The following is a 27,131-nucleotide window of genomic DNA, read 5'->3' as shown; positions in this document are numbered from 1 at the left end:
AATTGTAAGTTTTATCATTAATGGCATAATAGGATTGATGAAATATGAATATATATAAAATTATAAGTGTAGCTATGCTTTTGAGAGATTCTGTGCATTCAAAAAATGATTTTCGAGTCCTGTGTTAATTAAGTCATGCATTTATTTACTTTGGCCTCACCTGTGGCATGTGGAAATTCTCAGGCCAGTAATCATTCCTGGGTTAGGAGTCTAATCCACACTACAAGAACAACCAGAGCCGCTACACTGGCAATGCCAGATCCTTAACCCACGGTGCCAACCTGAGGACTGAACTGAACTAGCATTGCCACAGAGACCAGCCGGATCATTAACCAACAGCACTGCAGTGGGAACGCTCCCTGTGTTAATTTAAATTGAGAGCCATTAGTCTTGCTACCTCTTTCTGCTCTAGAGGACCAATTTTTACCTGCTTTATTCTTCCTTTTTTTTTCCAACTTAAAAATGTCTCTAATGAAAATTGCAAAATAACAGAAATATGCAACAATGCCAAACATTCTGCTTCTTTTCTTTCTTTCTTTCTTTCTTTTTTTTTTTTTTTTCTTTTTAGGGCAGCACCTGCTGCACATGGAAGTTCCTAGGCTAGGGGTGGAATCAGAGCTGTAGCTGCCAGCCTACACCACAGCCATGCCAGATTCAAGCCACATCTGCGACCTACACCAAGGCTCAGGGCAAAGCCAGATTGTTAACCCCTGAGTGGGAATGAACCTGTGTCTTGGATGCTAGTCAGATTCATTTCCACTGAGCCACAACGGGAACTCCAGCTGTTAACCATATTTCAAAGAAAAAAACTGTCAGCTTTTTAGGCTAGCACTGGTAATCAATAGAAATTCTGGGAAATCAATTGCCTGGGAAAGTCATTTTCCTTGGGGAAGTCAACACTGATCCTGAGTTTTATTTTCTTTATGTCTGTTGATTTTCTCAAGACAATGGGTAGTAAATTCTGCCATAGTTAAACAAAAAGAGAACTTAAATTTCTCTTACTTTTTCTGACCTCTTCTTTAGACAACTGATTTGGCTAATTTTCAGTAAGCCTACAGTTTTGTACTCTATTGTTTTTCAATTTTATGAAGTATATTTGATTTACAATGCTGCGTTAATTTCTACTGTACAGCAAAGTGACTCCGTTGTGTATATACATATTATTTTTATTTTCTTTTCCATTAAAGCTTATCACGACTCTATTGTTTTTGTTTGTTTTATGTTACTTATCCCCTCATCTCCCAATACAAAATCTGCTTCCTATGGAAGTTCCCTAGTGGCAGAGCAGGTTAAGGATCCGGCATTGTCACAGCTATGGCTCAGGTCACTGCTGTGGCCTGGCCTGGGAACTTTCCCATGCCCTGGGCGGGGCTGAAAAGAAAAAAAATAATCTGCTCCTTAAAGACAGAAATAACATATGTCTTTTATGGTATTAAAAAAATTAAATATGGCTCTAGTGAACAAGTCGGAAAATATATTAAAATGGAAAATAACAATCATTTCTTATCTCATTACCCAGAGATAATTGCTGTTCAGCTTTTTGCTTATTTCCTTCTTGCCTTATTTTTCCAATACACACATGTGTATATATTTCAAGTAAGACTATACTGCTAGTCTTGTCTTGTAACTCTACACAAGGTTTCAGCAACTTAGGACAAGGTAATAGATAGTGGAGAAATATTTGTTGAATTATTGATGGATCATTTAATGATGGGATCTTGAAAAATCATTGGGTAGGAATGATTTTGTTTTAAAAGATGAAAATTTATCCGTTTTTTTTTTTTTTTGTCTTTTTGAGGGCCGCACCCACGGCATATAGAGGTTCCCAGGCTAGGGGTCCAATCAGAGCTGTAGCTGCCCGCCTATGCCACAGCCATGGCAATTCAGGATCAGAGCCGTGTCTGTGACCTACACCAGAGCTCATGGCAAAGCCAGATCCTTAACCCACTGAGAGAGGCCAGGGATCCAACCTGCAACCTCATGGTTCCTAGCAGGATTCGTTCCACTGTGCCACAACGGGAACGCTGAGAATTTATCCTTTTTAAAGATGATCCCTAAACAAAGGAATGCTTTCTAAACCTAAGCAGCAGTCCATTCCCATTTAAAGCAACTTTCATTGTTAATAAAAATTCATTTTTATATAATTCAATAAATATTACTGGTAGTAGAGGGAACACTGCCACATTCCTTATTTTTTTGGCCCCACTCCAGGCATACAAAAGTTCCCGGGCTAGGGACTGAATCCACAGCCAGTCTACCAACATTGGATTATGGTGAAGAAAACAGAGTGTTTATTATAGGACGCTGAGCAAGGAGTCCAGGCAGCTATTACTTACAGGGCTCAACCTCCCTGAAGATGTTCAGGTAAAAGTTTTTAAAGACAAGGTGAAGGAGGGGGATTGTGGGGTGTGTGGTCAGCTCATGGACATCCTTCTGATCGGTAGTGTTGAGGTAATCCTGAGTCAACATCATCAACATTTTGGTTCTAACTAGTCTAGGGTCTACCTGCCCGTGGGCAGCATAGAGTTAACTTCTTCCACCTGGTAGGGGTTTCAATAGCTGCAGAACCTCTCAAAGGATATGGCTCAGAGTATTATCTATAGGGAGTACCTGCTGTGGCGAAAATTGGACATTGTCTCTGTGGTGGCATGGTTAAGGATCCAGCATTGCCTTGACTGTGGCGCTATCTCATTTCTCTGATTAAATGTATTCTTTGCTTACTTTTTCTACAGATAAAAGGTAAGCAGAAGACATGGGATGAAGGAGTCTGTTTTGGGAAGGCCCATAGTGTTCTGCTTGGTTATAAAAGGACTTAGAGGCTAATGGGGGACAATGATTAGATACATCAGATAATATCCTATGATAATAATATCTATTAGAGAAATAAACAGAATGATGTGTAGAATCACCAGCAGGGACAATGTCAGCAGAGGGAGAGGGAGGCAGGATTTAAATGGGGACGGTCAGGGAAGGACCCTTCCTTTCCAAGGAGGTGGCATTTTATGGGAAATCTAAGTATGACAAGGAGGCCAGCCTTTCTGGACGAGGGAAAAGCAGATGCAAAAACTCTGAGTCAGGAAGGAGTTTGATGTGCTTGAGAAACGAAAAGGGAAGTTCCTGTTGTGGCTCAGTGGGTTAAGCCCCCGACATTGCCTCTGTGAGGATGTGGGCTGGAGCTCCCACCTCACCCAGTGGGTTAAAGGATCCGACGTGGCCTCAAGCTGCGGGGTAGTTCACAGACAGGGCTCAGGTCTGGTGTTGCCGTGGCTGTGACGTAGGCCTGCAGCTGCAGCTCCGATTGGAGCCCTAACCCCGGAACTTGCATATGCTGCAGGTGCGGCATAGAAAGAAAAAGGAAAGAAACTAAGAGGAAGGCAGTGTGGTTGAAATCCACATAGGGCAGATCTGAAGATAGCAGATCGGGAGTCCTCAGCAGCATGTGGCAATTACCACCCAGCATTTAGGGAGCGAGGGTAGACAGATAAAACAAGGTCAGCACCCAGCCCCTGAGAGGTCACAGGAGGAGGGGGAGGGGCCTTTCTTCTTCTATAAAATGCCGATAATCCCTGAACTCAGGTGGAGAGGGGAAAAAAAAAAATCGAAAATACTTTGAATGCTTTGCAGAACTCGTCTCCAAATAAAATGGTTTTGGGAGCTGTGCTTTTTTTTTTTTTTTTTTTTCAATGACACAAGTAAAGGGAAAAAATCTTGATACTTAAAATGTATTCTATTGTTTCTAATTACTACATGTGTGATGATTAGTTTTACCTTTTGGGTACCAAGGATACCTTACATTTAGTTAAGTTCTCCATAGTGAGGGTAACTCTGCAAGATCTGAGGAGAAATCGAACCATACAGTCACACAAGGCAATCCTTTTTGATGGAACACAACAGCACATCAACTAAGGCTGTTTCTGCCTTTTGGCGGGCTGGCTGGCAGCTACTTTGCTTTATAAAGAATGCTTTTAAAATTCATTGATACCTCATTGATTGAAGTACAAATTAGTAACGACATAATCAATTCTAGATTCTACTGCTCCTTCCTCATTTAAAAATGAATCTTAAATACCATCAGAGAGAAAGCCTATCAAGGAAAAGACAGGTGGATGAGGAGAGAAGATAGAGGGGAAGACAAAGCCAAGAGGGAATGAAGAGAAAGAAGCAAAGGACTAGAATGGGGGCGAGAGACCAGGATGGAGGCTCCTGGTATTTTCCCCCCCTGGATGTGCCACATTGCCCAGTGTTATCATATTTGAAAACTAAACTGCTTTTGGAAGTTCCCTTAGGCAGAGCAGGTTAAGGATATGGCATTCTCACTGCCATGGCACGGGCTCATTCCCTGGCCCAGGAACTTCTGCATGCCTTGGGCACAGCCAAAACAAAACAAAACAAACCAAAAAACCCCATCTAAACTCCTTCTGAGCATAACTATTACCTGTAATAGTTTACAGATGATGAGATACACAGAAAGGTTAAGTCATTTGCCCAAGGTCACACAGTCTGGCTGAGCTGGAATCTGGACCTAAGCAGTTTGAAGCCCATTCTCTTCCTTTTTTTTTTTTTTTTTTTTTTAACAGCACCACATGGAAGTTCCTAGGGGTCAAATTAGAGCTGCAGCTGAGGCCTACGCCACAGCTAAGGCAATGCTGGATCTGAACTACATCTGTGACCCATGGTAATACTTGATCCTTAACCCTCTGAGTGAGGCCAGGAGTCGAACCTACACCCTCAGGGACACTGTGTCAGGTTCTCAACCCTCTGAACCACAATGGGAACTCCAGAAATCCACTCTCTTAACTCCTCTAAAAGTAGCCAAGGTTTTAAAAATGTCAGCTCCCCTCCCACCATAGCATGGGTTTTTTGTTTTCTGTTTTTTGTCTTTTTAGGGCCGCATCTGTGGCATATGGAGGTTCCCAGGCTAGGGGTCAAATCAAAGCTGTTGCTTTGTGGCCACAGCAACACCAGATCCAAGCCGCATCTGCGACCTACACTGCAATTCTCGGCAGTGCTGGATCCTTAACCCACTGAGCGAGGCCAGGAATCAAACCCACAACCTCATGGTTCCTAGTCGGATTTGTTTCCACTGTGCCACAAGGGGAACTCTAGGCATTTACTAATCCTGCTTTAATGATTCAGCCCAGGCTTCATGGCCTCTCTGCTAAGTTTCAGCTTCTGATTCTCCTCTTTTGACAGACTATTTAAAATACAACATCCACAGATGATGGGATACTAAGGTATACGAACAAAGTGGATCAATGTTCATAAACATGGAAAGAAACCTAAAGCATATTATAGATGAAAAAAAGACAAGGTTCCAAAAAATGTGTGCAGTATGCTATTTGTGTAAATGAAGGGGACATACATTTGCATAAGATCTTAATCAGAGTCCTAGGAAGAAAAAGATAAGCCACCGAGATAGCATTAATGAAGGGACTGTTTACAAAAGTGGGGGCAGACTCAAGGAAAATCAAGGAACACCAAGAAATCCAGTGTCCTCGGGTCTAGCTGAAGGGAGGAGTTAAAAGTCCGAGAAAAGAGCACTTAGTAGTTCTAGCCCGAAGGGGCAGGAGAGGGAGCTGTTCCCAGGACCCAGATGGTGGCCGGAGTTGGACAGGAACCAGAGTTTTCAGAGGAGGCATGGGGCTGCTAGTTCCCGTCCCAAGGAGGAAGGAGCTGGGCAGTAAATACCCCTGCTTCTCCCATCCCATCTGACGTCCTGCTGGTAGGTGCTTCCCCAGGCTCCCTTCCTCCAATGTCCAAGCGCCCCTGGAAGAAGCCAGGGAGCAGAGGAGCCTGCTGGCCTGGCCCAGAAGGATAGTCTTCAGGGAACAGAGCAGAGGAGAGAAAGGTGCAGAGAGCAAGGGGCTGGAGGGTGGGGTGGGGTGTGGGGGGTGTCCCTCCTACAATGGAGATGCTCCCCATACAAACATAGAGTATTTCTGGAGATAGTCATAAGATACGAGGTTCTTTTTTTTTTTCAAACTCAGTACACAGCCTTTTATTTTTCTTCAAATTTGGAGCTTTTTGTATTTTAATTATATAAAGATGAGAAGTCAGTTTTGTAACCTAAAAACATTTACTTATTCTCCCCCTCACTCACTCCCACACCCACAGCATATGACAGTTCTCAGGCCAGGGATGGAGTCCGAGCCACAGCTGTGGCAATGCTGGATCCTTAACCGACTGCATCACAGTGGGAACTCCCACAATGTTTACTTATTAAAACTGTATTGGAGTTCCCGTCTTGGCACAGCAGAAACGAATCCAAATAGGAATCATGCGGTGGCGGATTCAATCCCTGGCCTCACTCAGTGAGTTAAGGATCCGGCGTTGCCATGAGCTGTGGTGTAGCTCACAGATGCAGCTCGGATCTGGTGTTGCTATGGCTGTGGTGTAGGCCAGCAGCTATAGCTCCAATTAAACCCCTAGCCTGGGAACCTCTATATGCCACAGGTGTGGCCCTTAAAAAACAAGACAGAAAAAACAAAACAAAAAACTGTATTAATACAGAGAAGATGAGACAAACATGTGCACTTAGAGAACTGAGAGTCGGTCATGCTAGATCCCTGCAGAGGGAAGGCACGACCTCATTCTTCCTGCGAGACAAGCCATCCTTGTTTACACGCACACATTCATCTAACTTGTCCAGTGTGGTCAGTGCTCCATTTCTTGATGGTTTCCTTCTGCTGTGAAGTGCTTGTCCAGTGTCTGCTTCTTATTTATTTATTTATTTTTGGCTGCACCTGCAGACATATGGAATTCCTGGGCCAGGGATCAAACCTTCGCCACAGCAGTGATCAGAACTGCTGCAGTGACAATGCCAGATCCTTAACCTTCTGCCGCAAAAGAAAACTCCCAGTCATTTGCTTCTTAGAGCAGACATACACCTTCCTTCTCCACCAGCCCACTGGTGGAGGATTCAGGCCACACAGATGATTAATCGGACCCATTTTACTGAGGGGGTTTCCTGGTGGCCCTCTTCCATCATCATGTCTAGAATCAGATGAGCTTCTATAGCCTGTTCTCTTTTTCATATCTTGCTGAAGCAGAGTTCTGAAAAACAAGCCACAAATACAGCTATGCCCGAGAAGAAATCCATTATAAAAGATCATCTCCATGAGGACAGGCTCCTGCTGTTCGACACTTGTCCACTCAAGGTGTGAACCATCTGGCTTCTCCCCTGCCTCTGGAGTGACCAAAATACTAGGTTCTGATTGAAGCAAGAGACTTTTTAAAAAATGCTCATTGGGAGTTCCCATTTGCGGCTCGCCGGTTAAGAACCCAACATGGTATCCATGAGGATGTGGTTTGATCTCTGGCCTAGCTCAGAGTAACCCTCTGCCACAAGTGTAAGTCGCAGATGCTGTTCCCATCTGGTGCTGCTGTGGCTGTGGCTTAGGCTTGCAGGTGCAGCTCCTATTCAACCCCCAGCCCTGGGAATTTCCATATGCCACAGGTGCAGTCATAGAAAGAGAAAAAAAAAGGCACATTATTTTTAGAACTCATTCATTCATTCATTCATTTACTTTTGGCTGCCCCTGTGGCATATGGAGTTCCCAGGCCAGTGACTGAATGTAAGCCAGAGTTAAGACACCACAGCTACAGCAATGCCAGATCCTTAACCCACTGTGCTGGGCTGAGGATTGAACCTGATTACCTGCCACTGCAGAGACACTTCGTTGTGCCACAACAGGAATTCCTAGAGCAGTTTTAGATTTACAGAAAAATTGAGAGTAGAGAAAGAAGCGTTCTCCCAAATGAACATCTTAAGTTTGTATGGTATATTTGCCACAATTTGGAAGCTAATATTGATGCATTATTAATAACTAAAGTCGATGGTGTATACAGATTTCCTTAGGTTTGTGGGTTTTTTGGGGGGTGGGGCGTTTGGCTGCACTTGTGGCTTGTGGAAGTTCTTAGGCAAAGCATGGAACCCAAGTCATAGCAGCAACCCAAGCCATGTCAGTGACAACACTGGATCCTTAAGCTGCTGAGCCACACAGGAATATCAGATTTTCTTAGTTTTTAACTAAGCCCCCCTCCCTTTATTTTTCTATTCCAGGATACTACTACTACTACTATTTATTTATTTATTTATTTTGGTCTTTTCGCCTTTTCTAGGGCCGCTCCCTCGGCATATGGAGGTTCCCAGGCTAGGGGTCCAATTGGAGCTGTAGCCACCGGCCTACGCCTGAGCCACAGCAACGCGGGATCCAAGCCGCGTCTGCAACCTACACCACAGCTCACGGCAATGCCGGATCCTTAACCCACTGGGCAAGGCCAGGGACCGAACCCGCAACCTCATGGTTCCTAGTCGGATTCGTTAACCACTGCACCACGACGGGAACTCCAGGATACTACTTTACATTTAATCGTCATGTTTCCTTAGCCTCTTCTTAAAACCGAGCAGGACCCTGCATGGTCCCTGGGGGCACCAAAGCCCCTGTGTGTCCCTCATTTCCTGTTTGTAGAACATGGCTTTGGTCTCCTAAGTTCCAAAGAGCTGAAGCACAGCCAGGGGACTCAAGTTCCCTTCAGTAACTGTCTTGGCTGTGACAGTTTGCCAGACTTGCTTTTGATGATCTCGACACTTTTGAGAAGTACTGACCAAGGGTTTTATATGATGCCCCTCTGTTGCAGTTTGTCTCATTTTTCTCATACCTTGACTGGTGATACGTTTGTAAAGAGAGGAAAACCACAGAAGCAAAGAGCCATTTTCATCACATATCAAGGATACCTAGTAGCAGCACTACTTTTTTTTTTTTTTTTTAACCATGCTCACAGGATGTAAGAGTTCCCAGGTCGGGGATCGAACTCGTGCCAGAGCAGTAACCAGAGTCATAGCAGTGACAATGCCAGATCCTTAACATGCTGAGCCACCAGGGAACTCCGTCGTAGCACTACTTCCTGTGGATATTGGCATTGAGCACCTGGCTGAGGTGGTGTTGGTTAGGTTTCCCCACTGTAAGAAGTTACTCTCCCTCACCCCAGCTCCCCTTTCTGTACTGTACTCTTTGGAAGAAAGTCATTATATGCAGCCCATACTTAAGGAGTAGGAAGATAGGAGTTCCCATTGTGACTCAGCAGGTTAAGAACCTGGCACTGTCTCTGTGAGTTTGCTTAGGAACCACGAGGTTGCAGGTTAAATCCCTGACCTTGCTCAGTGGGTGAAGGATCCAGCATTGCTACAAGCTATGGCAGATGTGGCTCAGATCCGGTGTAGGCCTCAGTTGCAGCTAGGGATTCAGCCCCTAGCCCCAGAGCTTCCATATGCCACAGATGCAGCCTTAAATAAAAGGAAAAAATTGAACAGAACGTGACAAACATTGTAAATCAACTATACTTTAATTTTTAAAAATTAAAAAAAAGAAAGAGTGGGAAGTTAAACTCCACCTCCTTAAGGACAGACTATCTACATAAATTACTTGGAATTCTTGTGCAAGGGAGACCTGTCTCCCTCTCTTCTCATGTTATTCATCTATTCAGTCATTTATTTATGTCAATATGGAATCATGAATATTTATTTTATACTTTACCTTATAACCCAATACTACTTTATTTTGTTGATAAAATTATTCTGGCTTGGGAGTTCCCATCTTTCAAGTTTAAAATGATCTTTTTTTGCTTTTTAGGGCTGCATGCATGGCATATGGAAGTTCCCAGGTCAGGCGTTAAATCGCAGCTGCAACTGCCAGCCTACACCACAGCCACAGCCAGGGCAACTCAGGATCTGAGTTGCCTCTGCGACCTACCACAGCTCACAGCAACGCCAGATCCTTAACCCACTGAGCTAAGCTAGGGATCGAACCTGCATCCTCATGGCTACCAGTCGGATTCATTTCCATTGTGCCACAATAGGAACTCCTCGAACTATCATTTTCTACCTTTGTGGTGTTAGACCGTTATTTAGCTTGTCCTTGATGGAACCTCATCATTTAAAAAATAAGGTTATGCAAGAATAATACGTAATTCATAATGTTGGTGTGAGAATTAAGCACAATGCCTGGCACAGAGTGAGCACGTGATAAGCATCAGCTCTCCTGAGTGTTGGAGGCTTGGGGAGCAATTTGAGTTAGATCTTGGTATATTTTGAGCTTCATTTCAAAAAAAGGTACATGAGTGTATGTATATGTTATTTGATGTTGCCAGGAATAACTAATTTTATCTGTCAAAAATTTCTTCCTAGCACGCTCTTTTGAGTCACGAATTTTGGCTTTTAAGTAAGCTAAAGGTTGTTAATTGGGAGAATGGCCAGAAAAACTTATCCACGGCTTTCGAATCACATGTTGAGCAAATTTGGCATCACAAGCGTCAAGCTGCCTTCTGTTTCTAATCACTTCTCTTTCTAATTTAGTTTCTCCCACCAAAAGGGATGATAATTGATTTTCATTGCAGAGTCCATGGAAGATGTCACAAGATGTAAAGGCAATTATTTTCGAGTAGATGGAACCCATATTTGCGGAACGTCGCCCTGGCTCCCTCCCAAATGCTAAGCGGTAGCAGTACTTCCCTAGCTTGAGCTGATGTGCCGCTGATCTGAAGGAACTGCACAAGTCTTGGCTGAGAGAAAGCTTTCTTTTCACCTACACCTCTGAAATTCTTCAAAAAAAAAAAAAAAAAAAAAAAGTGGCAGCACCTTATTTATGAAAACCTTGCCGAGAGCATACAGGATCAATGGTCTGGGCCAGGAAGGCTTTGCCTCCAAGTCCTATCTCAAGATGGGCTTCTTCCAGGGAATTGTACTTTCTTTCCTGTATTCTGACTTTTCTTTTCTCTCAGCATTTACCCCTTCCCTCCCTTTAACCTTAAGAGAACAACCTCCCGGAGTTCCCATCATGGCGCAGTCAGTGGTTAACGAATCCGACTAGGAACCATGAGGTTGCAGGTTCGAACCCTGGCCTTGCTCAGTGGGTGAAGGAGCCGGCTACACCTCCGATTGGACCCCTAGCCTGGAACCTCCATATGCCGCGGGAGCAGCCCTAGAAAAGACAACAAAAAAAAAAAAAAAAAAAAAAAAAAAGAGAGAGAGAGAGAGAGAGAACAACCTCCCTCCTCTTGAGTTCCCATATTCTGCTCTGCTACTCAAGCTTATCCTTTTCTAAGCGTAGGCAAGTGGCTCTAAAAAGAAAGGAATTTGGAAATGAGTTTTTGTCGATGCTGAAGCCAATCTCTTGTAAAAGAGTCAATGTTTACAAAAAGAGGAAAATTGCAAGTATGGAAGAGAAGGATGCTGTTCACCCCTCCTCTCTGTCCATCCAGAATCAACACATCCAGGCTTCGCTCATGACGGAAGTCTCCCAGCATCAGCCCTGGACCGGATGCTGCTTCCTTGGAGATCTTACCGTATTTTTATTTCTGCCACACATCTGACATCATCTGTAGTTGTGCTGGTTCCTCTCGTTTGTGTTAACTCCCAGTCGAAAACAATTTCTTGAGGGCTGAAGCTTATCTCAGTGACTCTGGGCGTTTCCTAACCTCTGTCACAAATGTAAGGAAGTAATATTCATTCATCACATTGGTGCAATGACTAAATACAAGAGAACTTGCTGGACCAGAGTAGTTTATTCCTTTCTCGTCTCTGGTTTTCTGGCTCCATCCTTGGTGCTCATGCCTGAGGGGACATACAGCAATAATGGTTTAAGCCCCTGCTCTGCCATTCCCAAAGAAATTCAGGAAACATACTTAACCTCTCCTGCATCATTCTGCAAGTCGGGGATAATACAAGTATTTACTTCAGAGTTCCAGTCATGGCTCAGTGGTTAATGAATCTGACTAGTACCCATGAGGATGCAGGTTCGATCCCTGGCCTCGCTCAGTGGGTAAAGGATCCGGTGTTGCCATGAGCCGTGGTGTAGGTCACAGACACAGCTCAGATCCTGCATTGCTGTGGCTAGGTGTAGGCTGGTGGCTACAGCTCTGATTCGACCCCTGGCCTGGGAACCTCCATATGCCTCAGGTGCAGCCCTTTAAAAAAAAAAGAGAGAGAGAGAGAGAGAGAGAGAATTTACATCATAGAGTTCCTGCAACAATTAAATGAAGAATGGTAAAGCAGTGAGAACCCAGCATAGAGCATGTTGGCTGTTATTATTATCATAATGCTAAGTGTAGATTAGGTGCCCCAAAATACTTAAAATAAATTGGAAGCAAATTCATATCATGGTCTTTTTAATAAGCAGATGAGCGGAGGTAAGCTCGGTTACTATTTTCTACCCAATGGCTGTCTTCTTTTCTATTTACTGTGCCAATTTATCTCACACCTGGACCTTGTACACCATTTTCTGGATCAGTTCAAACTGCATTCATGTAATAAAAATCAAAAATTGTTTGCCAGACAAAAGCCAGAAGGAATCAATAAGTAGAATTATAATCAAATCGGAAAGGTGTTTAACAGAGAGTGAATGAGAGATTCCCACTGGCATACATCTTCTTTAAAATCTTAATTAGAGTTCTGGAAAAGGCAAAGTTGTATGCTAATGTAATGTTAATATAATTACACTAGGAACGAATGGAGATGCTAGGGAGCTGAGGACCAATATAAAGAAATCTAAATATGGCTTTTTTTCTTCCAAAGAGCTTCTAGTGTATTATAAACATCTCATTAAAATGAACAGTACATCCAGAAACGGAAGATTCCTAACTTAGCAATATTGTTTCCTTTAAAATTTTTAAAAATTTTAATTTTTGTCAGTGCTATAGTTTTAGGAATCAACTAGTTCCACAAGGATGAATAAGATAAATAGCAGCCCTCAGCCCTTTCCCCCAGGTTCTCCTCCCCAGAGACAACCACTTTTAAATCCTTGAGCTGGAGTTCCCATCATGGCTCAGCAGAAACAAATCTGACTAGTATTCATGAGGACGCAGGTTTGGTTCCTGGCCCCGCTCGTGGATTAAGGATCCGGTGTTGCCATGAGCTGTGGTGTAGGTCGCAGACACCACTCGAGCTCAAGTTGCTGGGGTTGTGATGTAGGCCAGTTGCTATAGCTCCAATTTGACCCCTAGCCTGGGGAACCTCCATATGCCATTGATGTGGCCCTGAAAAGAGCCCCCAGCAAAAAAAAAATCCTTGAGCTGATTCTTTGATAGCTATTTCTGTATCTCCAAATAATATTCATGCTTTCAGAAGTCCTCTTGTGGCACAGTGGATTAAGGATCTGGTGTCCTCACTGCTGTGGCTCTGGTAGCTGCGAGCATGGTCTCGATCCCTGGCTTGGGAACTTCCACATGCCTCAGGCGAGGTTAAAAAAAAAAAGAACAAGAAGGTAATAACATTCATGCATTTGTGTGGGTGGGTTTTTGTTGCTGTTGTTGTTTTTACTTTTCTCACTATTTGAGGTGAGAATTTAACTCCCTTTCCTGTGTTCCTGCCACTGCCAAACTTCATATACTCCCCATTTTTCTATCTACCAGGCCAGGGGCAGAGTTTTGGTTGGGTTAATAGTGAAGATTCACATTATTATAAAGAAGTATAATAAAAACAGAATTAAGGATTATAATAAAAACAGAATTTTCTATTCAGAATGGATCTGGATGTGCTATTACCTATTTTTTTTTTTTTTTTTTTTGCATTTTAGGGCTGTACCCTTGGCATATGGAGGTTCCCAGGCTAGGGGTCAAATCAGAGCTGTAGCTGCCAGCCTACACCACAGTCACAGCAATGCAAGATCCAAGCCACATCTGCAACCTACACTACAGCTCACGGCAATGCCAGATCCCTGACCACTGATCGAGGCCTGGGATCAAATCTGCATCCTCATGGATGCTAGTCAGATTCATTTCCGCCAAGCCATGGACCTCCCTATTACTTTTTATTTCCTGGACTTTTTTTTTTTTTCCAGCTTGTTTTTCTTTTCTTGTTTCTTTCTCTTGGTTATTTGCTTAGTTTCCCATGACCACTATCACTTATCATTATTTAATCTTTTTTTTTTTTTTTAAGGCTGCACCTGCAGCGTATGCAAGTTCCCAGGCCAAATTGGAGCTTCAGATGCTGGCCTACACCACAGCTCCAGCAACACTGGATCCTTAACCCACTGAGTGAAGCCAGGATGAAACCCTCATTCTCACAGACACTATACTATGTCAGGTTCACTATCTGCTGAGCCCAGGTGGGAACTCATCACTATTTAATCTCAAACCACCCTGCAGCGTAATCAAAATCTCCTTCCTAGGTGTTCGTTCTATTCAATACGTTCATTCACATCAGGAATTTGCTTAACTACATCTTGAAAAAGCCTTTCCCAGAACTGTCCGAGCTGCTTCCTGGCCAAGAATCTCCCTTTACCATCACCCTGTGGGTCCCTGTGTCTCCCTGTGCACAGATCTCTTTTCCTGGCTCCTGGCTTCCTCCTGGGTTTACTCATCCTTTAGGTGGAACACAGCTCCTTGAGGAGGCGTGTGTGGGAGGTAAATTTTTTAAGAACCCAAAAGCCTGAAAATGTCTTTATTTCCCCTCATACTTGATTTGTAACTTGATTTGAGTATAAAAGTCCGGCTTGGAAATAATGTCCCTCAGCCTTTCCCAAGCTTTGTTCCATCGTCTTCTATCTTCCTGATTTCTTCTGAGAAACATGAACTCATCCAGAACCCTTCCCCTTTGTGTGTTGCGTTTTCTCACTGGAAACTTGCAGCATCTTCTCTTTGAACCTAGGTCCTGAGTGTGGGTCTATTTTTAGGCCCACTGAAAATGCAGATTTGAGGGCCTCTCCTTCTGTTTCTTCTTCAGGGCTTATTTTTATTTTTTGAAAAAAATTTTAATAGCTTCCAATTCTGATTTCATGGGTGAATTGAAATACATTAAGAGTTGAATCTTGTTGTTTTGGCTGCTCCTGAAAATGTCTTTATTTTCCCCTCATACTCGATTTATACCTTGTGCTTTATAGCATATAGATGTTCTCAGGCCAGGGATTGAATCTGCGCCCCATCAGTAACGAGAGCAGCAGTGACAACACCAGATCCTTAATCCGCTGAACCACCAGGGGACTTCTAGTTGTTATTTTTTACTGTACTTTTCTTCCTCCAGCACACTTTGTATTTTCACCACATTTTTTTTCCAGTTTGTTTTTTAGTCTCTGTTTTCATATGTAGAGGCTCTTCTCATGCCTCCTGAGGCCTGACTGCCTGGTTATATTTAAAAGTGGAGCCTCAAGGGCTGCCTGGAAGTTCTGAGTGAGTGTGAGACATCCTGTAGGAAGAGCTGGCTGGGAACCCCTGATGTCAACACCCATGGCTCTGTCACTGTCTTTCCTCTTGGGTCAGAGAGATTCCTGCCTAGAAAAGGACTTGTGTGGTCTTCTGCCTGGAAGTCAGAAGACCAGACTGGCTGCTGTCATTGTGGGTTAAGGAAGAAGTCCTGCAATTAGTATGCAGACGTCATTTACTTACCTGTGTTCTGCTTATGAAAGAGACCTTCTGCTTTACCCTCTTCAAAGAGGAGACTGTGCCAGGGGGAGGGTGGCAGTAAGCCAGCACTGCAGGAAGATAGGAACATCTAGGAATCCAATGCTTCTCAAACAGCTTTTAACCGCCCCTCCCCAACCCCGGCCCCAAATTTCAACACAGACCTGCTTTCCTTTGCCGGAAGTAGCAGGTGCCACCACTTCCAAGCCTCTGATTTAGAAGTTTAAATTGACTTTTCTCTTGAGCCCTGGAGCAAGTAGGATTCATTCTGCCTCAGTTCTGCCAAGTCAGGACCACTTGCTCACTGCTTTGCAGCTTCCAGAACATTGGTGCTGCTTCTTTCCACACTCACTTTATCCTTCTAGGTTTGTGCCTTTATTTTTATTTTATTAAAAATTTTATGACCACACCCATGGCATAGGGAAGTTCCTGGGCCAGGGATTGAATTCAAGCCCCAGATTCGATGTATGCTGCAGCTGCTGCAATGCTGGATCCTTTAACCCACTGCTCCTGGCTCGGGATCAAGCCCACACCTCCTCAGTGACCCAAGCACCTGCAGTTGGATTCTTAACCCACTGAGCCATAACAGAACCCCTGATTTGTGGTTTTAAAAGCTCTCTTTACTCTGGTATGTATGCAGTTTAGGAGAGAGGAGAAGTGTGTGTTCCAAGAGTTATCTTTTTGCCGTTCTGTTTTCTTTAGGTGAAAATCCAACATCTGATATTTTCCAGGGTTGGAAGAATTTGGCAGCTGCCTTCTTGTGCAAAAACTAAAGGCAGTAGGCTCTGGGCACGTGGAGCTTGGAGGCCCTTTCATTTCTGAGATGTATAATCGTGGTTGGGATTCCCTTGGATATCTGAGTCTAAAAAATTCTCCACACTGAGAACCAATAAAGTGTTATGGGAATCCGATCACAAAAAACATTTTCAAAACTCTCAAATAGTTTCCTCACTATGGTAGAATAATGCCCCCCCACCCCACCTCTCCTGCCGCCAAAGATGACCATATTCTAATCTCTAGATACTGTGTGGGGTTTTTTTCTTTTCTTTTTCTTTTTTCTTTTTGCCTTTTCTAGGGCCGCTCCCGCAGCACATGGAGGTTCCCAGGCTAGGGGTCGAATCGGAGCTGTAACCGCCGGCCTACGCCAGAGCCACAGCAACGCAGGATCCAAGCTGTGTCTGCAACCTACACCACAGCTCATGGCAACGCCGGATCCTTAACCCACTGAGCTAGGCCAGAGATGTAACCCGCAACCTCATGGGAGTTCCCAGTTGGATTCGTTTCCACTGCACCGTGACGAGAACTCCCCTAGATACTCTTAAGTATGTTAAATTACATGGTAAAGAGGAATTAAGGTAGTAGATGAAATTAAAAAACAGATAGTAGTGGGGAGTGCCCTGGTGGCCCAGCAGTTAAAGACTCAGTGTTGTCACTAACACGGTTCGGGTTACTGCTGTGGTGAGGATTTAATTCCTGGCCTGGGAACTTCTGCATGCCTCGAGTATGGCCAAAAACATATACATATTAATTTTTAAAAAGGCAAATGGTGGAAAATTAGTCATTTTTTTATTTTTTATTTTTGTCTTTTTGTTGTTGTGGCTATTTCTTGGGCTGCTCCCGCGGCATATGGAGGTTCCCAGGCTAGGGGTTGAATCGGAGCTGTAGCCACTGGCCTACGCCAGAGCCACAGCAACGCAGGATCCGAGCTGCGTCTGCAACCTACACCACAGCTCACGGCAACGCCGGATCATTAACCCACTGAGCAAGGGCAGGGACCGAACCTGCAACCTCATGGTTCCTAGTCGGATTCGTTAACCACTGCACCACGACGAGAACTATGAAAATTAGTCATTTTTAAGGTAAAGAAATCATCCTGGCTTCTCTGGATGGACAGAATGCAGACACGAGGGTCCCGAAATGCGAGAAGGGAAGTAGAAAACCAATTCAGAGTGTGATGTGATGCAAGAAAAACTTCACTTGTCCCTGGCTTTGGAGCAGAGGAACGCTGAGCTGGAAAAGGCAAGGAAACAGGTCCTCCTCCAGGGCCTCCGGAAAGAAGCAGCCCTGCTAACACTTGGCTTTTAGCCCCATCACACTCACTGCCCACTTGTAACCTCCACATTGTAAGAGACTATTTTGGTGTGGTTGTGAAACTGACAGCACTCACAGCCTGAACCTAGCCAAAACACACACTGGGACTTGAACCCACGTGCCGCAACTTGAACCCAGCCTAAAACCAGATTAGGACTTAAACCCAGGGTTTTAAATTAGAATTACTCACCCTGTGTCTGGACTCACTGAGGTTCAGGTTTTTATGCCTCGATGCAGAGGAAGTCAGTGAGAGACAGAGTGGTAGGCAAGAAACAGATTGATCAGGACAGGATGCTTGCGAGAGAAGCAAGTGGGCAGGCAAGGAGGCTCTGCCCGAGGATCAGGTGGGCTACAGTTTTATCATTCAAGGGCGTAAGGATCAGAAGGGCCTGCCTCTTCCTTTCTGGAAGTAGTGGCTCCTCCTTGGTATCCAGTAAGTTGTGTATCAGCTGAGGGGCAGTCTTCAAACTCTGGCCCTTGGTCTGAATTTAAGGCAGGCTTCATCCCATTCCCCAGCCAATGACCTGAGGTAATTTTCACCCCTCCCCTAGTTAAGCAAGGCTGTCTTGTTCTGATGGTTTTCTGGAACTTAACAGGGGTCTCCCAACATCTCCCAGGTTTCCCTCTTTATGATCCTCTACTGGGCCTTCTACAACCACCTGTGCCTACTCTAGCCCTAGCAGTTGTAAGCAACATTTGTGGTTATGTGTTACAGTAGCAATAAGAAATGAATGCATTTATTCTAAAATAAAAAAAGTGATTGTAGTTCATGTTCTGTTAAATTTTGAAAACCTTTCCAGCATTGATGATATGAACATGCCATTAGTTGCCCTCCAATTTCTTACCTAGAGGCAGATTTATATGGAGTTAATGCGCTATAGTCCTTGGGTGTCTCAAGCACACAGGTATCCTTGGACTATTGGAGTGGTAGAGTACAGCCAGGAAGCAGTCCTGATGAATTACCCAGAGAGCCTTAGATGAGAAGGACCTGGAGCTGTAAGGCTCTAGCAATTGGTTGGCATTTCTGCTAATATTCTGAACAAATCCTCCTGTTCAAAACTAATTTTGCTTTGGTACTTTTGTATTCTTTTTCTTACAGAGATCTCCCCAAACTTTATCTGCTTTAAGACCCTCCAAAATCATAGCTCTGCCCCTGTTCTTGCCTTTTTCTTTTCTTTTCTTTTTTTTTTTTTTTCTTTCAGTTAGAGGAGTTCCCTTGTGGCTCAGCAGGTGAAGGATCCTGTGTTATCACAGCGGTAGCTCTGGTTACAACTGAGGTGCATGTTAAATCCCTGGTCCGGGAACTTCCATATGCTGCAAGGCATGGCAAAAAACAGTGCATGCTCAAAGAATTAGAAACGTCACACACACAAGTGTGAATATATATATATTTGAATCATTGAGAAAGGAAAAATGAGTTGCTTGAGGAGTTTCCCTTGTGGCTCAGCAGAAACCAACCTGACTAGTATCCATCTACAAGGATGCAGGATTGATCCCTGGCCTTGCTCAGTGGGTTAAGATCTGGCAGTGCCATGAGCTGTGGTGTAGTTCACATAGGTGGCTTGGATCTAGCATTGCTGTGGCTGTGGTGTAGGCTGGTGGCTACAGCTTCAATTCAACCCCTAGAGTGGAAACTTCCATGTGCTGTGGGTGCAGCCCTAAAAAGACAAACAAACAAAAAGTGTTGCACCTAAGGTTCCAGTGGCTAATAAAACACCCCAGACCCAGGCATTTCCACAATATCAAATCTCCTGATGGGACTTGAACGGAACTAGGTTACTGGCCAGGAATAGGGATTTGTTCATATTTTTAAGAAAGTTGGTCAGGAAGTTCTCATGATGGCGCAGTGATTAACGAATCTGACTGGGAACCATGAAGTTTTGGGTTTGATCCCTGGCCTTGCTCAGTGGGTTAAGGATCTGGCGTTGCCGTGAGCTGTGGTGTAGGTTACAGATGTGGCTCAGATCTGGCATTGCTGTGGCTCGTGTAGGCCCACGGCTACAGCTCTGATTGGACCCCTAGCCTGGGAACCTCCATATGCCACAGGTATGCCCCTAGAAAAGACAAAAAGAAAAAAAAAAAGAAAAGAAAAGAAAAGAAATTTGGTCAAAATTGTAGCTGATTTTGGAGTTCTCTTGTGGTGCAGGAGGTTAAGGATCTAATGTTGTCACTGCAGCAGCTTGGGTTACTGCTGTGTGAGGCTTCAATCCCTGGCCTAGGAATGTCCACATGCCACAGGTGCAGCCAAAAAAAAAAAAAATGTAGCTTATTCTATCATAATCTTAAGGCAACAGGACACACTCTAAAGACAAGGAGAAGAATCATCTGAAGAGAATTGGAGGCATTAGAATTGAATTCAACCCAAATAGGCAAACATTATTGCATTCCTATACAAACTGGGCACTGGGCTTTCCTAGAGCAGAAGGTGAGGTGTCAGGGGAATGACAGCACTTATTAGTTAGGGAAAATCATCCTAAATTTCCTCAGCATACATTTTCATTACACAGAATTGGGGGGTCTACTTTTAAAACATATTTATAAAATTTCCTTTCAGAATATCCCTTTTCCCTTCTTTCTTCCTTTACCATTGGGTACCGGTTGTTTTTGTTTGTTTTCCTTTTTTGGCTGCACCTGCAGCATGTGGAAATTCCTTGGCCAGGGATGGAACCAGAACCACTGCAGGAACCAGAGCCACAGCAGTGACAATGCTGAATCCTTAACATGCTGAGCCACCAGGGAACTCCTGGATACCAGTTTTTGTATAATTTTCAGAGTGGTGTAGGTCACATACGCAGCTTGGATCAGAAGAAGTTCTCTCTCTCCCTCTTTTTTTTTTGCTTTTTAGGGTCACACTCACGGCATATGGTGATTCCCAGGCTAGGGGGTCTAATTGGAGCTACAGCTGCCAGCCTACGCCAAAGCCATAGCAACGCCAGATCTGAGCTGCATCTGCAAACTACACCACAGCTCATGGCAATGCCAGATCCTTAACTCATTGAGTGAGGCCAGGGATCGAAGCTGCAACCTCATGGTTCCTAGTTGGATTCATTTCCACTGTGCCATGACGAGAACTCCCAAAAGATGTTCTTTATGTGTTTTACCTCATTTAGATCTCTCAATAAGTCCATGAGGTAGAGTCTTGCTGTCACTATATAAACAAAGAGACTGAGACTCAGAGTGAGATTTGATCCGGATGGTTTATGCATATAAACTCCGTGCTCTACTGCTTCTAGAGCATTTTCTGCCAATAAAGATTCTTATGAAATGTCCAACCACAGGGGATCATCACATGCTCTGTGTCACAGGACAGTGGGTTTCATGCCTTTTCTGTCCTCACATACTGGGTGGTTATGGCACAGTTCCAACACTGACGTTGGATGCCTGGAAGGGTAAATCTCAGTGATGCAGTTAGTGCTGGACTGGGCATGTATGCTTGACCATAGGTAGCTTGAAAAATAAACCCTGACCCCTCAGGTGGTGTTTATATAATCTTGGAGGTCCTGTTGTAGAAAAGCATTCATTGATGCAGGGGAGTAAGAGTGGGTCACAAAATAGTTTGTATAGTATGACCTAATTTTGGGGTTTGTATTTTTATGTTTTTTGGCATGCAGAAGTTCCCAGGCCAGGGATTGAACTCACGCCACAGCAGCCTGATGATGATGGGTCCTGGGGCTGCTAAGCCACCAGGGAACTCCCATGATCTCATTTTTGTATATGTTTGTGTATGTATATAAGAGCATTAACCAAACCAACTGTATTTTTTCTGTGGTTTTTAGGTTTTCTGTTAGTTGTGTGTCAATTTTGTTTCCAGAGGGGAAAAAAAGAAAACGAAATAAATTTAAACTTTTCAGAAAATAAATCCCCATGGAGGGTTATTCCAGGAAGCCCTTGACTGAGAAGTGGTGATCCAGAGGTCATTTACATTCTGGGAAATTGGCAACCTCTGGAAGAATGAAAATGAAATTCTTTGCCATAGGTGTTGCTTCAGGGAGAACAATGATTTCGGAAGGAGCAATAATACACTCTGGAGAAAGTTGGCTGACCAGGGAAGCATCTGGTTTAGGGGGCAAAATGAAACTTAAAATATGTTCTTTGCTCAAATTTAGGAAAGGGGGGGTGGGCAACAAGACCAAAACCCTGTAGGAACTTAAGTCTTTCTAATGTTGTCATGATTAGATCTTAAGCTCTTTTGTGTGTGTGTACAAGGTGTCACTGAATGCTCTTGAATTTGTGTGATATTTGTTCTCCTTGTGGTGAAAGTCACAGTGAAAAGGACAAGAGACCAGAGGTCTACTTTCCTTTTAAACTCTTATGATGTGAGATGCACAACTATTGCAGGGGCACATTGCAGGCCACTGAAGGACTAATAAAGCTTAAGTTAAACAAAAAAGCTTACATGCAGAGGAAGTAGAGATGTAATTTAAAATCATGATCCTGGAGTTCCCTGGTGGTTCAGGGGCTTAAGGACCTGGTGTTGTCACTACTGTGGCTCTGCTTAGAGCTGTGGCTCAGGTTCCATCCCTGGCCTGGGAACTTCCACATGCTGCGGGTGTGGCCAAAAAAAAAAAAGGAAAAAAACAGCATGATGTAAATATCCTTATGTAAATGGCAGGGAAGATGAGATGAGCCTGAATAAACAGGAAAGAGAAAGAAAAAAAGGTCAATGAGTTTGTGCTGTAAGAACAAAGCTTTTAATTCATGTCTAAGCTGTAAAGAGAAATAATGCTTTAAAAACATCTGCTGTCATTCATTTCTTAAACTATGTAGTGAGAAGCAATTTGGGAGAGGTGAATGCTCTATGGTGTCGGGGACACAGCATCCTGTGTCCTATTCCTTTAGCTCACATGCCTCAATCTCATAATCTTCAGGCAGCAGAATGAAGAAGAAAAAGAAACTGCCACCATGTGACATTCCTTCCTATTTCTACCTACAAGGAGACTGGAAAATATTGTCCTTATGCTTGGCAGCTGTGTGTAAAAACATCCGGATACCACCACAGACGCATGAAAGATTGGAGGTTGGGCCACGCCTAGTACCCTCCGCCACAAGCATTCATTTCGGAGTATTGCAACCTTGGCCACGTTGACACTTGGGGTCAGATAACTCCTTTCTGCGGGGGGCCATCCTGTGCATTGTAGAGTGCGGGCAGCAGCACTCCCTTAGTTGTGACCATGTGAAACACTGCTGAATGTCCCTCGGGAACATCTTCCCTATGCCCTGTGGGGAAATACCTGTTCCACTGTGTGCAGAACTATGTAAGTCTCTGAGCAGGAGACAAAACCCAAACCATAAATGAGATAAATTTCAGACAGTGATGAGTATGAACATACAATATGATGCCAATCATCACTAAAATAGGGCAACAAATAGGGTTGGGATGCAGGAGGTAGTGTGCACGTACAAATGCTGAGGGAGAGCACACAGCTCGCTGCACAAGGAATCTGAACGCAGGAGCGGTTGGTGGGGCAAGTGGACTGAGGTGAGGCTGGAGAGTAGGTGGGAGCCTGATGAGGCCTTGGGAGTTTGATCTGAAGTGCTATGGGAAATAATCATTAGGCTTTAAGCAGGGAGTGCTAAGCTTTCTGAGAACCTGTGCACAGGGGAGCAATGAGAGGGAAAGCAGGGAGCCAAGCAGGAAGTTGTCGTAGCCCAGGCAAGAAGTGATAACGCCTTGGTGTGGCAGTGACAGTAGGAATGGAGATTTGAAGGAGAAAAAGAAGAGGGGAGATGGCTAAGGCCCTCTTTGGGGAAGACCAGCTGGAAGAAGAGTGTCGGGTTTCCACCCATTGTGACATTCGATCCAGCCCGTTACAGATTTGTCTTGTATGTTCCTGCTTTAGTTTCTTGCAGCTGCTGTAACAAATGACTACACACTTGGAGGCTTGAAACAACACATTTACTGTCTCACAGGTCTGCTGTCCAGGATCAGCTTGTGTGGTGTGCACGGTCGTGCTCTCACGGGAGGCTCCTACCTGTCCCTTGCCTTTTCCAGCTCTGGAGGTCACAGCACTCCCATCCCTGCCTCCATGGTTACAACGCCTGCCCCTCTTGTGTGTACTAAGAGCTCCCTTTGCCTCCTTCTTAAAAGGATGGCTGTGACTGCACTTAAGGCACACCCAGATTATTCAGGATAATCTCCCCATCTCAGGATCCTTAATCTCATGGCTTGCCATGTATCATATTCACTCTTGCCAGAGAAGAATATTCCCAGGTTCCGGGGATTAGTACATGGATATCTGGGCAGCTGTTGGAAATCACTTATGTCTACAGAAGGAGAGATGAATAAAGTTGTATGCTTAGAGATCAAGTGGAGAACAATACCGTGAAATAATGCTATTTAGTAAATTGATTAAAGAAATGCTAGAAAAAAGGAAATATTTTTTATTAGTGGAATTTCAAGAATTCTATGAAAGGTAGGCTGAAGGATACATTCCAAAGGGCTTCACAGATAACCGTTCTAGATATTGGTCAAGATATAAATGGACGGATGTTTGCAGGCTGTATAGTGGGTCCTCAAATGCAAGGTGTATCACACGTCAGTGGGGTTGGGCATGGCTCTTCTCTGCGGTGGGATGCAGATGGGATAGTGAGAAGGCTGTGGATGAGGGGGTGGGAATGCAGAGCCAGACCAACTCACAGAGGCAGAGCAGGATGACAGGAGTAGGTGCATCCAGGCGGCTGTGGCTGGAAGGTCTGAGGAAGCAGTTAAATTCCAGTCTCCTGATTGGGGTTCTGGGTAATCTAGTTACCAGTACTGGGGTCCAAGATAGGGCCAGGCAAGCAAAGCGGATGAATAAGGGCAAATTCTAGATGCTCAGCTAGAACTTATAAGTGTGACTTCTTGGAGTCTGGACTTTCAAGGTAGACTTGCAAGCAGGAAGAATCTGACAAAACTCAAGTAACTGACAGAGAAGGGCAAGAATAACACTTTGTGTTTGAATCTATAATACAGCCTAAGATTAGAAGTCATTATTGACAGTAGGAACACAACTCAGTATACAGTCTAAATCCATGGAGTACGTGTTTATGATAGGATTTTCTAAGCACTATCACTGGCGAGGAGAGTCCTAAGAACCAAAAGGCAGAGTCTGAGATGCATTTGGTGTGATGCAAAATACACAGACGCAGGGGCCAAACGTCCTGGTTCATACCTTGGCTAGTGTGTGTCAATATTTTGTTTGGCAAATTATAGTTAATTTGTATATAAAAACTGGAGTGATATCTGGGGAACAAGGACACTTGAATTCTAGACTCGAATCCTCACCCTGGATCTAACTATCCGTGTTAACTTGGGAGAGCTGCACACTTTAGGGGTTTCACTTTGCAAACCAGTAAAATTGCGGGTTGAGGACTAAGAATACTTACATGGACACTTTAAAGTGCATTCTGGGACTTTTTCAAATCTTTCGGCTCTTCAAAGGTTGCCCAGACTTTCTCCTGGCTGTATCGTCTGAATAACTTTGAGAATCATTGTGTTCTCTTAGTTTATAGAGTAATCCTTAAATAAATGTTATGATTCCCTTTTGGAGATGAGAAAATGAAAGTCTAGCAAGTTTGCGTAATCTTCAAATCATGTGGTTATATGAGTGGTGAGGCTAGGATCAGAGTTTGGTTCTGCCAATTCTAAAGCTGTGCATTTTCTACTTTTCTGTATGTTTTTCTGTTATCACATTTGATTCCTGTTCACCAGGCCAGGATCCCAAACACTCAGTATCTACATCCTCACCCTGGTAGCTCACACTTGGCTATTTCTAAATTGCTGCTTGTTCAATTTTCTCCTCTGTCTGCGTTCCCTTGCCTTGTTATTTCTGGTGCTGTCAGCCCATATGGTCTACCTCCCATTTCTTACTCTGCTAAATGTCTCCTACATGTCTGTTTTCTATAGTAACTCCTTTTATCTGAAATGAAATTCTTATGGACTTGCTCATTTCACACACTTTACCATGAAAACAATTAAATATGCCATGAAGTTCATGCTAAATGATAATAAACAACAAAATATAAAATATCAGGAAAGTAAAAACTTCAGTAATTATCTTCTATTTTCTTTTATATTTAGGTTTTTATGAGACAAGGAAGATGGCTTTCAAGTCTAAACACTGGAACAACCTAAATAACATTAATATTACAATCATCCTCTTTTAAAGGAAACTAAATGAATAGCTGAATGGAAAAATAGCTTTCAGAATACAGAAACATCTCAGAGAAACTGTGACACCAGTGTATGTATGTTTGAGGTAATGTCTGTATAATTAGTAACTCTCACAGCAATGGGCAACACTGCTTTTTGGATATGTTATACATTAACTTTCTAAGTCAAAAATTTCACCTTGCAAAATAATTTCAGTTGTGCTATGGCAGTTACGCAGATAGATGTAAACTCCATTCCAAGATGGACTTTAAAGAAGTAGAATGCTTACTAATTACGTGTTATTAACACAAATGCAACAAAAATAGTCCAACAAGTGCAGAAGCACAGTAACAAAAATATAATTATCAATATAGCTGTCTTATGAGAGTAAACTATAGTACAATCAGGTTTAAAAAAACAACTTAAGGTCACTGTGTTTATTTTTTGCTCTTCCTAACTCTTTCTGATAACTATAGTGGCTAAATTCTAATCATTTATCCTCATTTAATCTTCCTATGAACAAATCTGCTGATATTGAATACTATTTTCCAATACATCATCATCTGATTAAGTAATTATTATTACTGGAAATTCACTGAAGCTTTCAAGGCTATTTAATGGTTTCATGCACTTAAAAATCTAATTTTGGAAATAACTAGCTAATGAATTTTTCCTGTTATTGGTAAACAGCCACCATATACCAGTGTTACTATCAGTATCTAAACAAGGTGTTTGACATGCTTATATTTTACTTCAGAGCTGGAAGACAGGCTTTACAATATGTCTGGAACATCAAATATTGTGATAATGCCATTATGATAAGAGCCTATACATGTAGCATTACAAAAAATTCTGGCTGGTATATTTTTCTGAAGTGAATTTTAAATTTTCTAGAGGCTAACATGATAACAAATTTGTCATCTTGACATGGTGTATCACAATCTTCTTTCATAAGGTTCACAGGCCTTTCTTACTGCCTTTCCGTGCATGATCCTGCAAGAAAAAAGTATGACCTAGGTAGTTATAGTGAGAAACAGATTCATAAATAGGACAAGTACTTTTAAAAAACATTCTCTTCTCTGTGTATAGTTATTAACTATGAGAAAAGTCAAATGAAAATATAGATTGAGATGGCATGCCCACTGTGGCTCATCAGTTTAACAACTCGACTAGTCTCTGTGAGGATGCAGGTTCGATCCCTGGCCTCGCTCAGTGGATTAGGGATCCAGCTAGGTGGGTTAATGATCCAGTGTGTTGCCCTTCAAGCTTCGGTGCAGGTCACCATGCGGCTCAGATTCAACCCCTAATCTGGGAACTTCCGTTTGCCGCAAGCATGGCCCTAAAAAGAAAAAGAAAGAAGGAAAATATAGATTCAGAAAGCCTCAAATTTAAAAAAACTATGAAATTTGTAGTTTTACTTGAAGAAGTGTCTGGGGGGAAAAATAATACCCCTGATAAGTTCACTTTTGCCCCTGCTTTAATCTAGCTTGCTTTCATTTCACAGGATGTACTTGGG

At 43.3% G+C, this 27,131-nt stretch overlaps 1 protein-coding gene, 1 long non-coding RNA gene and 1 pseudogene across 5 annotated transcripts in view; all 3 read right to left on the bottom strand.

Moving 5' to 3' along the window:
* Nucleotides 6,437-7,168, bottom strand: LOC100623385 (annotated as a pseudogene).
* LOC110262301 lies at nucleotides 11,070-18,701 on the bottom strand. Its single transcript, XR_002347122.1, has 3 exons — nucleotides 17,675-18,701; nucleotides 15,379-15,464; nucleotides 11,070-11,611 (listed from the first exon to the last, which is right to left on the bottom strand). It is a non-coding gene; the product is annotated as an uncharacterized LOC110262301 (long non-coding RNA).
* BCAP29 (B-cell receptor associated protein 29) overlaps nucleotides 23,850-27,131 on the bottom strand; it is a 45,192-nt gene continuing 41,910 nt past the window's right edge. For 2 of the 4 annotated variants that reach the window (XM_021102603.1, XM_021102604.1), the window contains exon 8: nucleotides 23,850-26,608. In XM_021102603.1, coding sequence (XP_020958262.1) covers nucleotides 26,573-26,608 — 36 coding nt within the window. In that variant the 3' untranslated portion in view covers nucleotides 23,850-26,572. The remainder of the gene's footprint in view (nucleotides 26,609-27,131) is intronic. The other 2 variants (XM_021102605.1, XM_021102602.1) reach the window with 2 other exon arrangements.

Source organism: Sus scrofa, chromosome 9 (assembly GCF_000003025.6).
Source record: "Sus scrofa isolate TJ Tabasco breed Duroc chromosome 9, Sscrofa11.1, whole genome shotgun sequence".
Classification (NCBI taxonomy): Eukaryota; Metazoa; Chordata; class Mammalia; order Artiodactyla; family Suidae; genus Sus; species Sus scrofa.
Note: the sequence above shows the minus strand (reverse complement) of the source record. Positions and strands in the feature narration are given on the sequence as shown.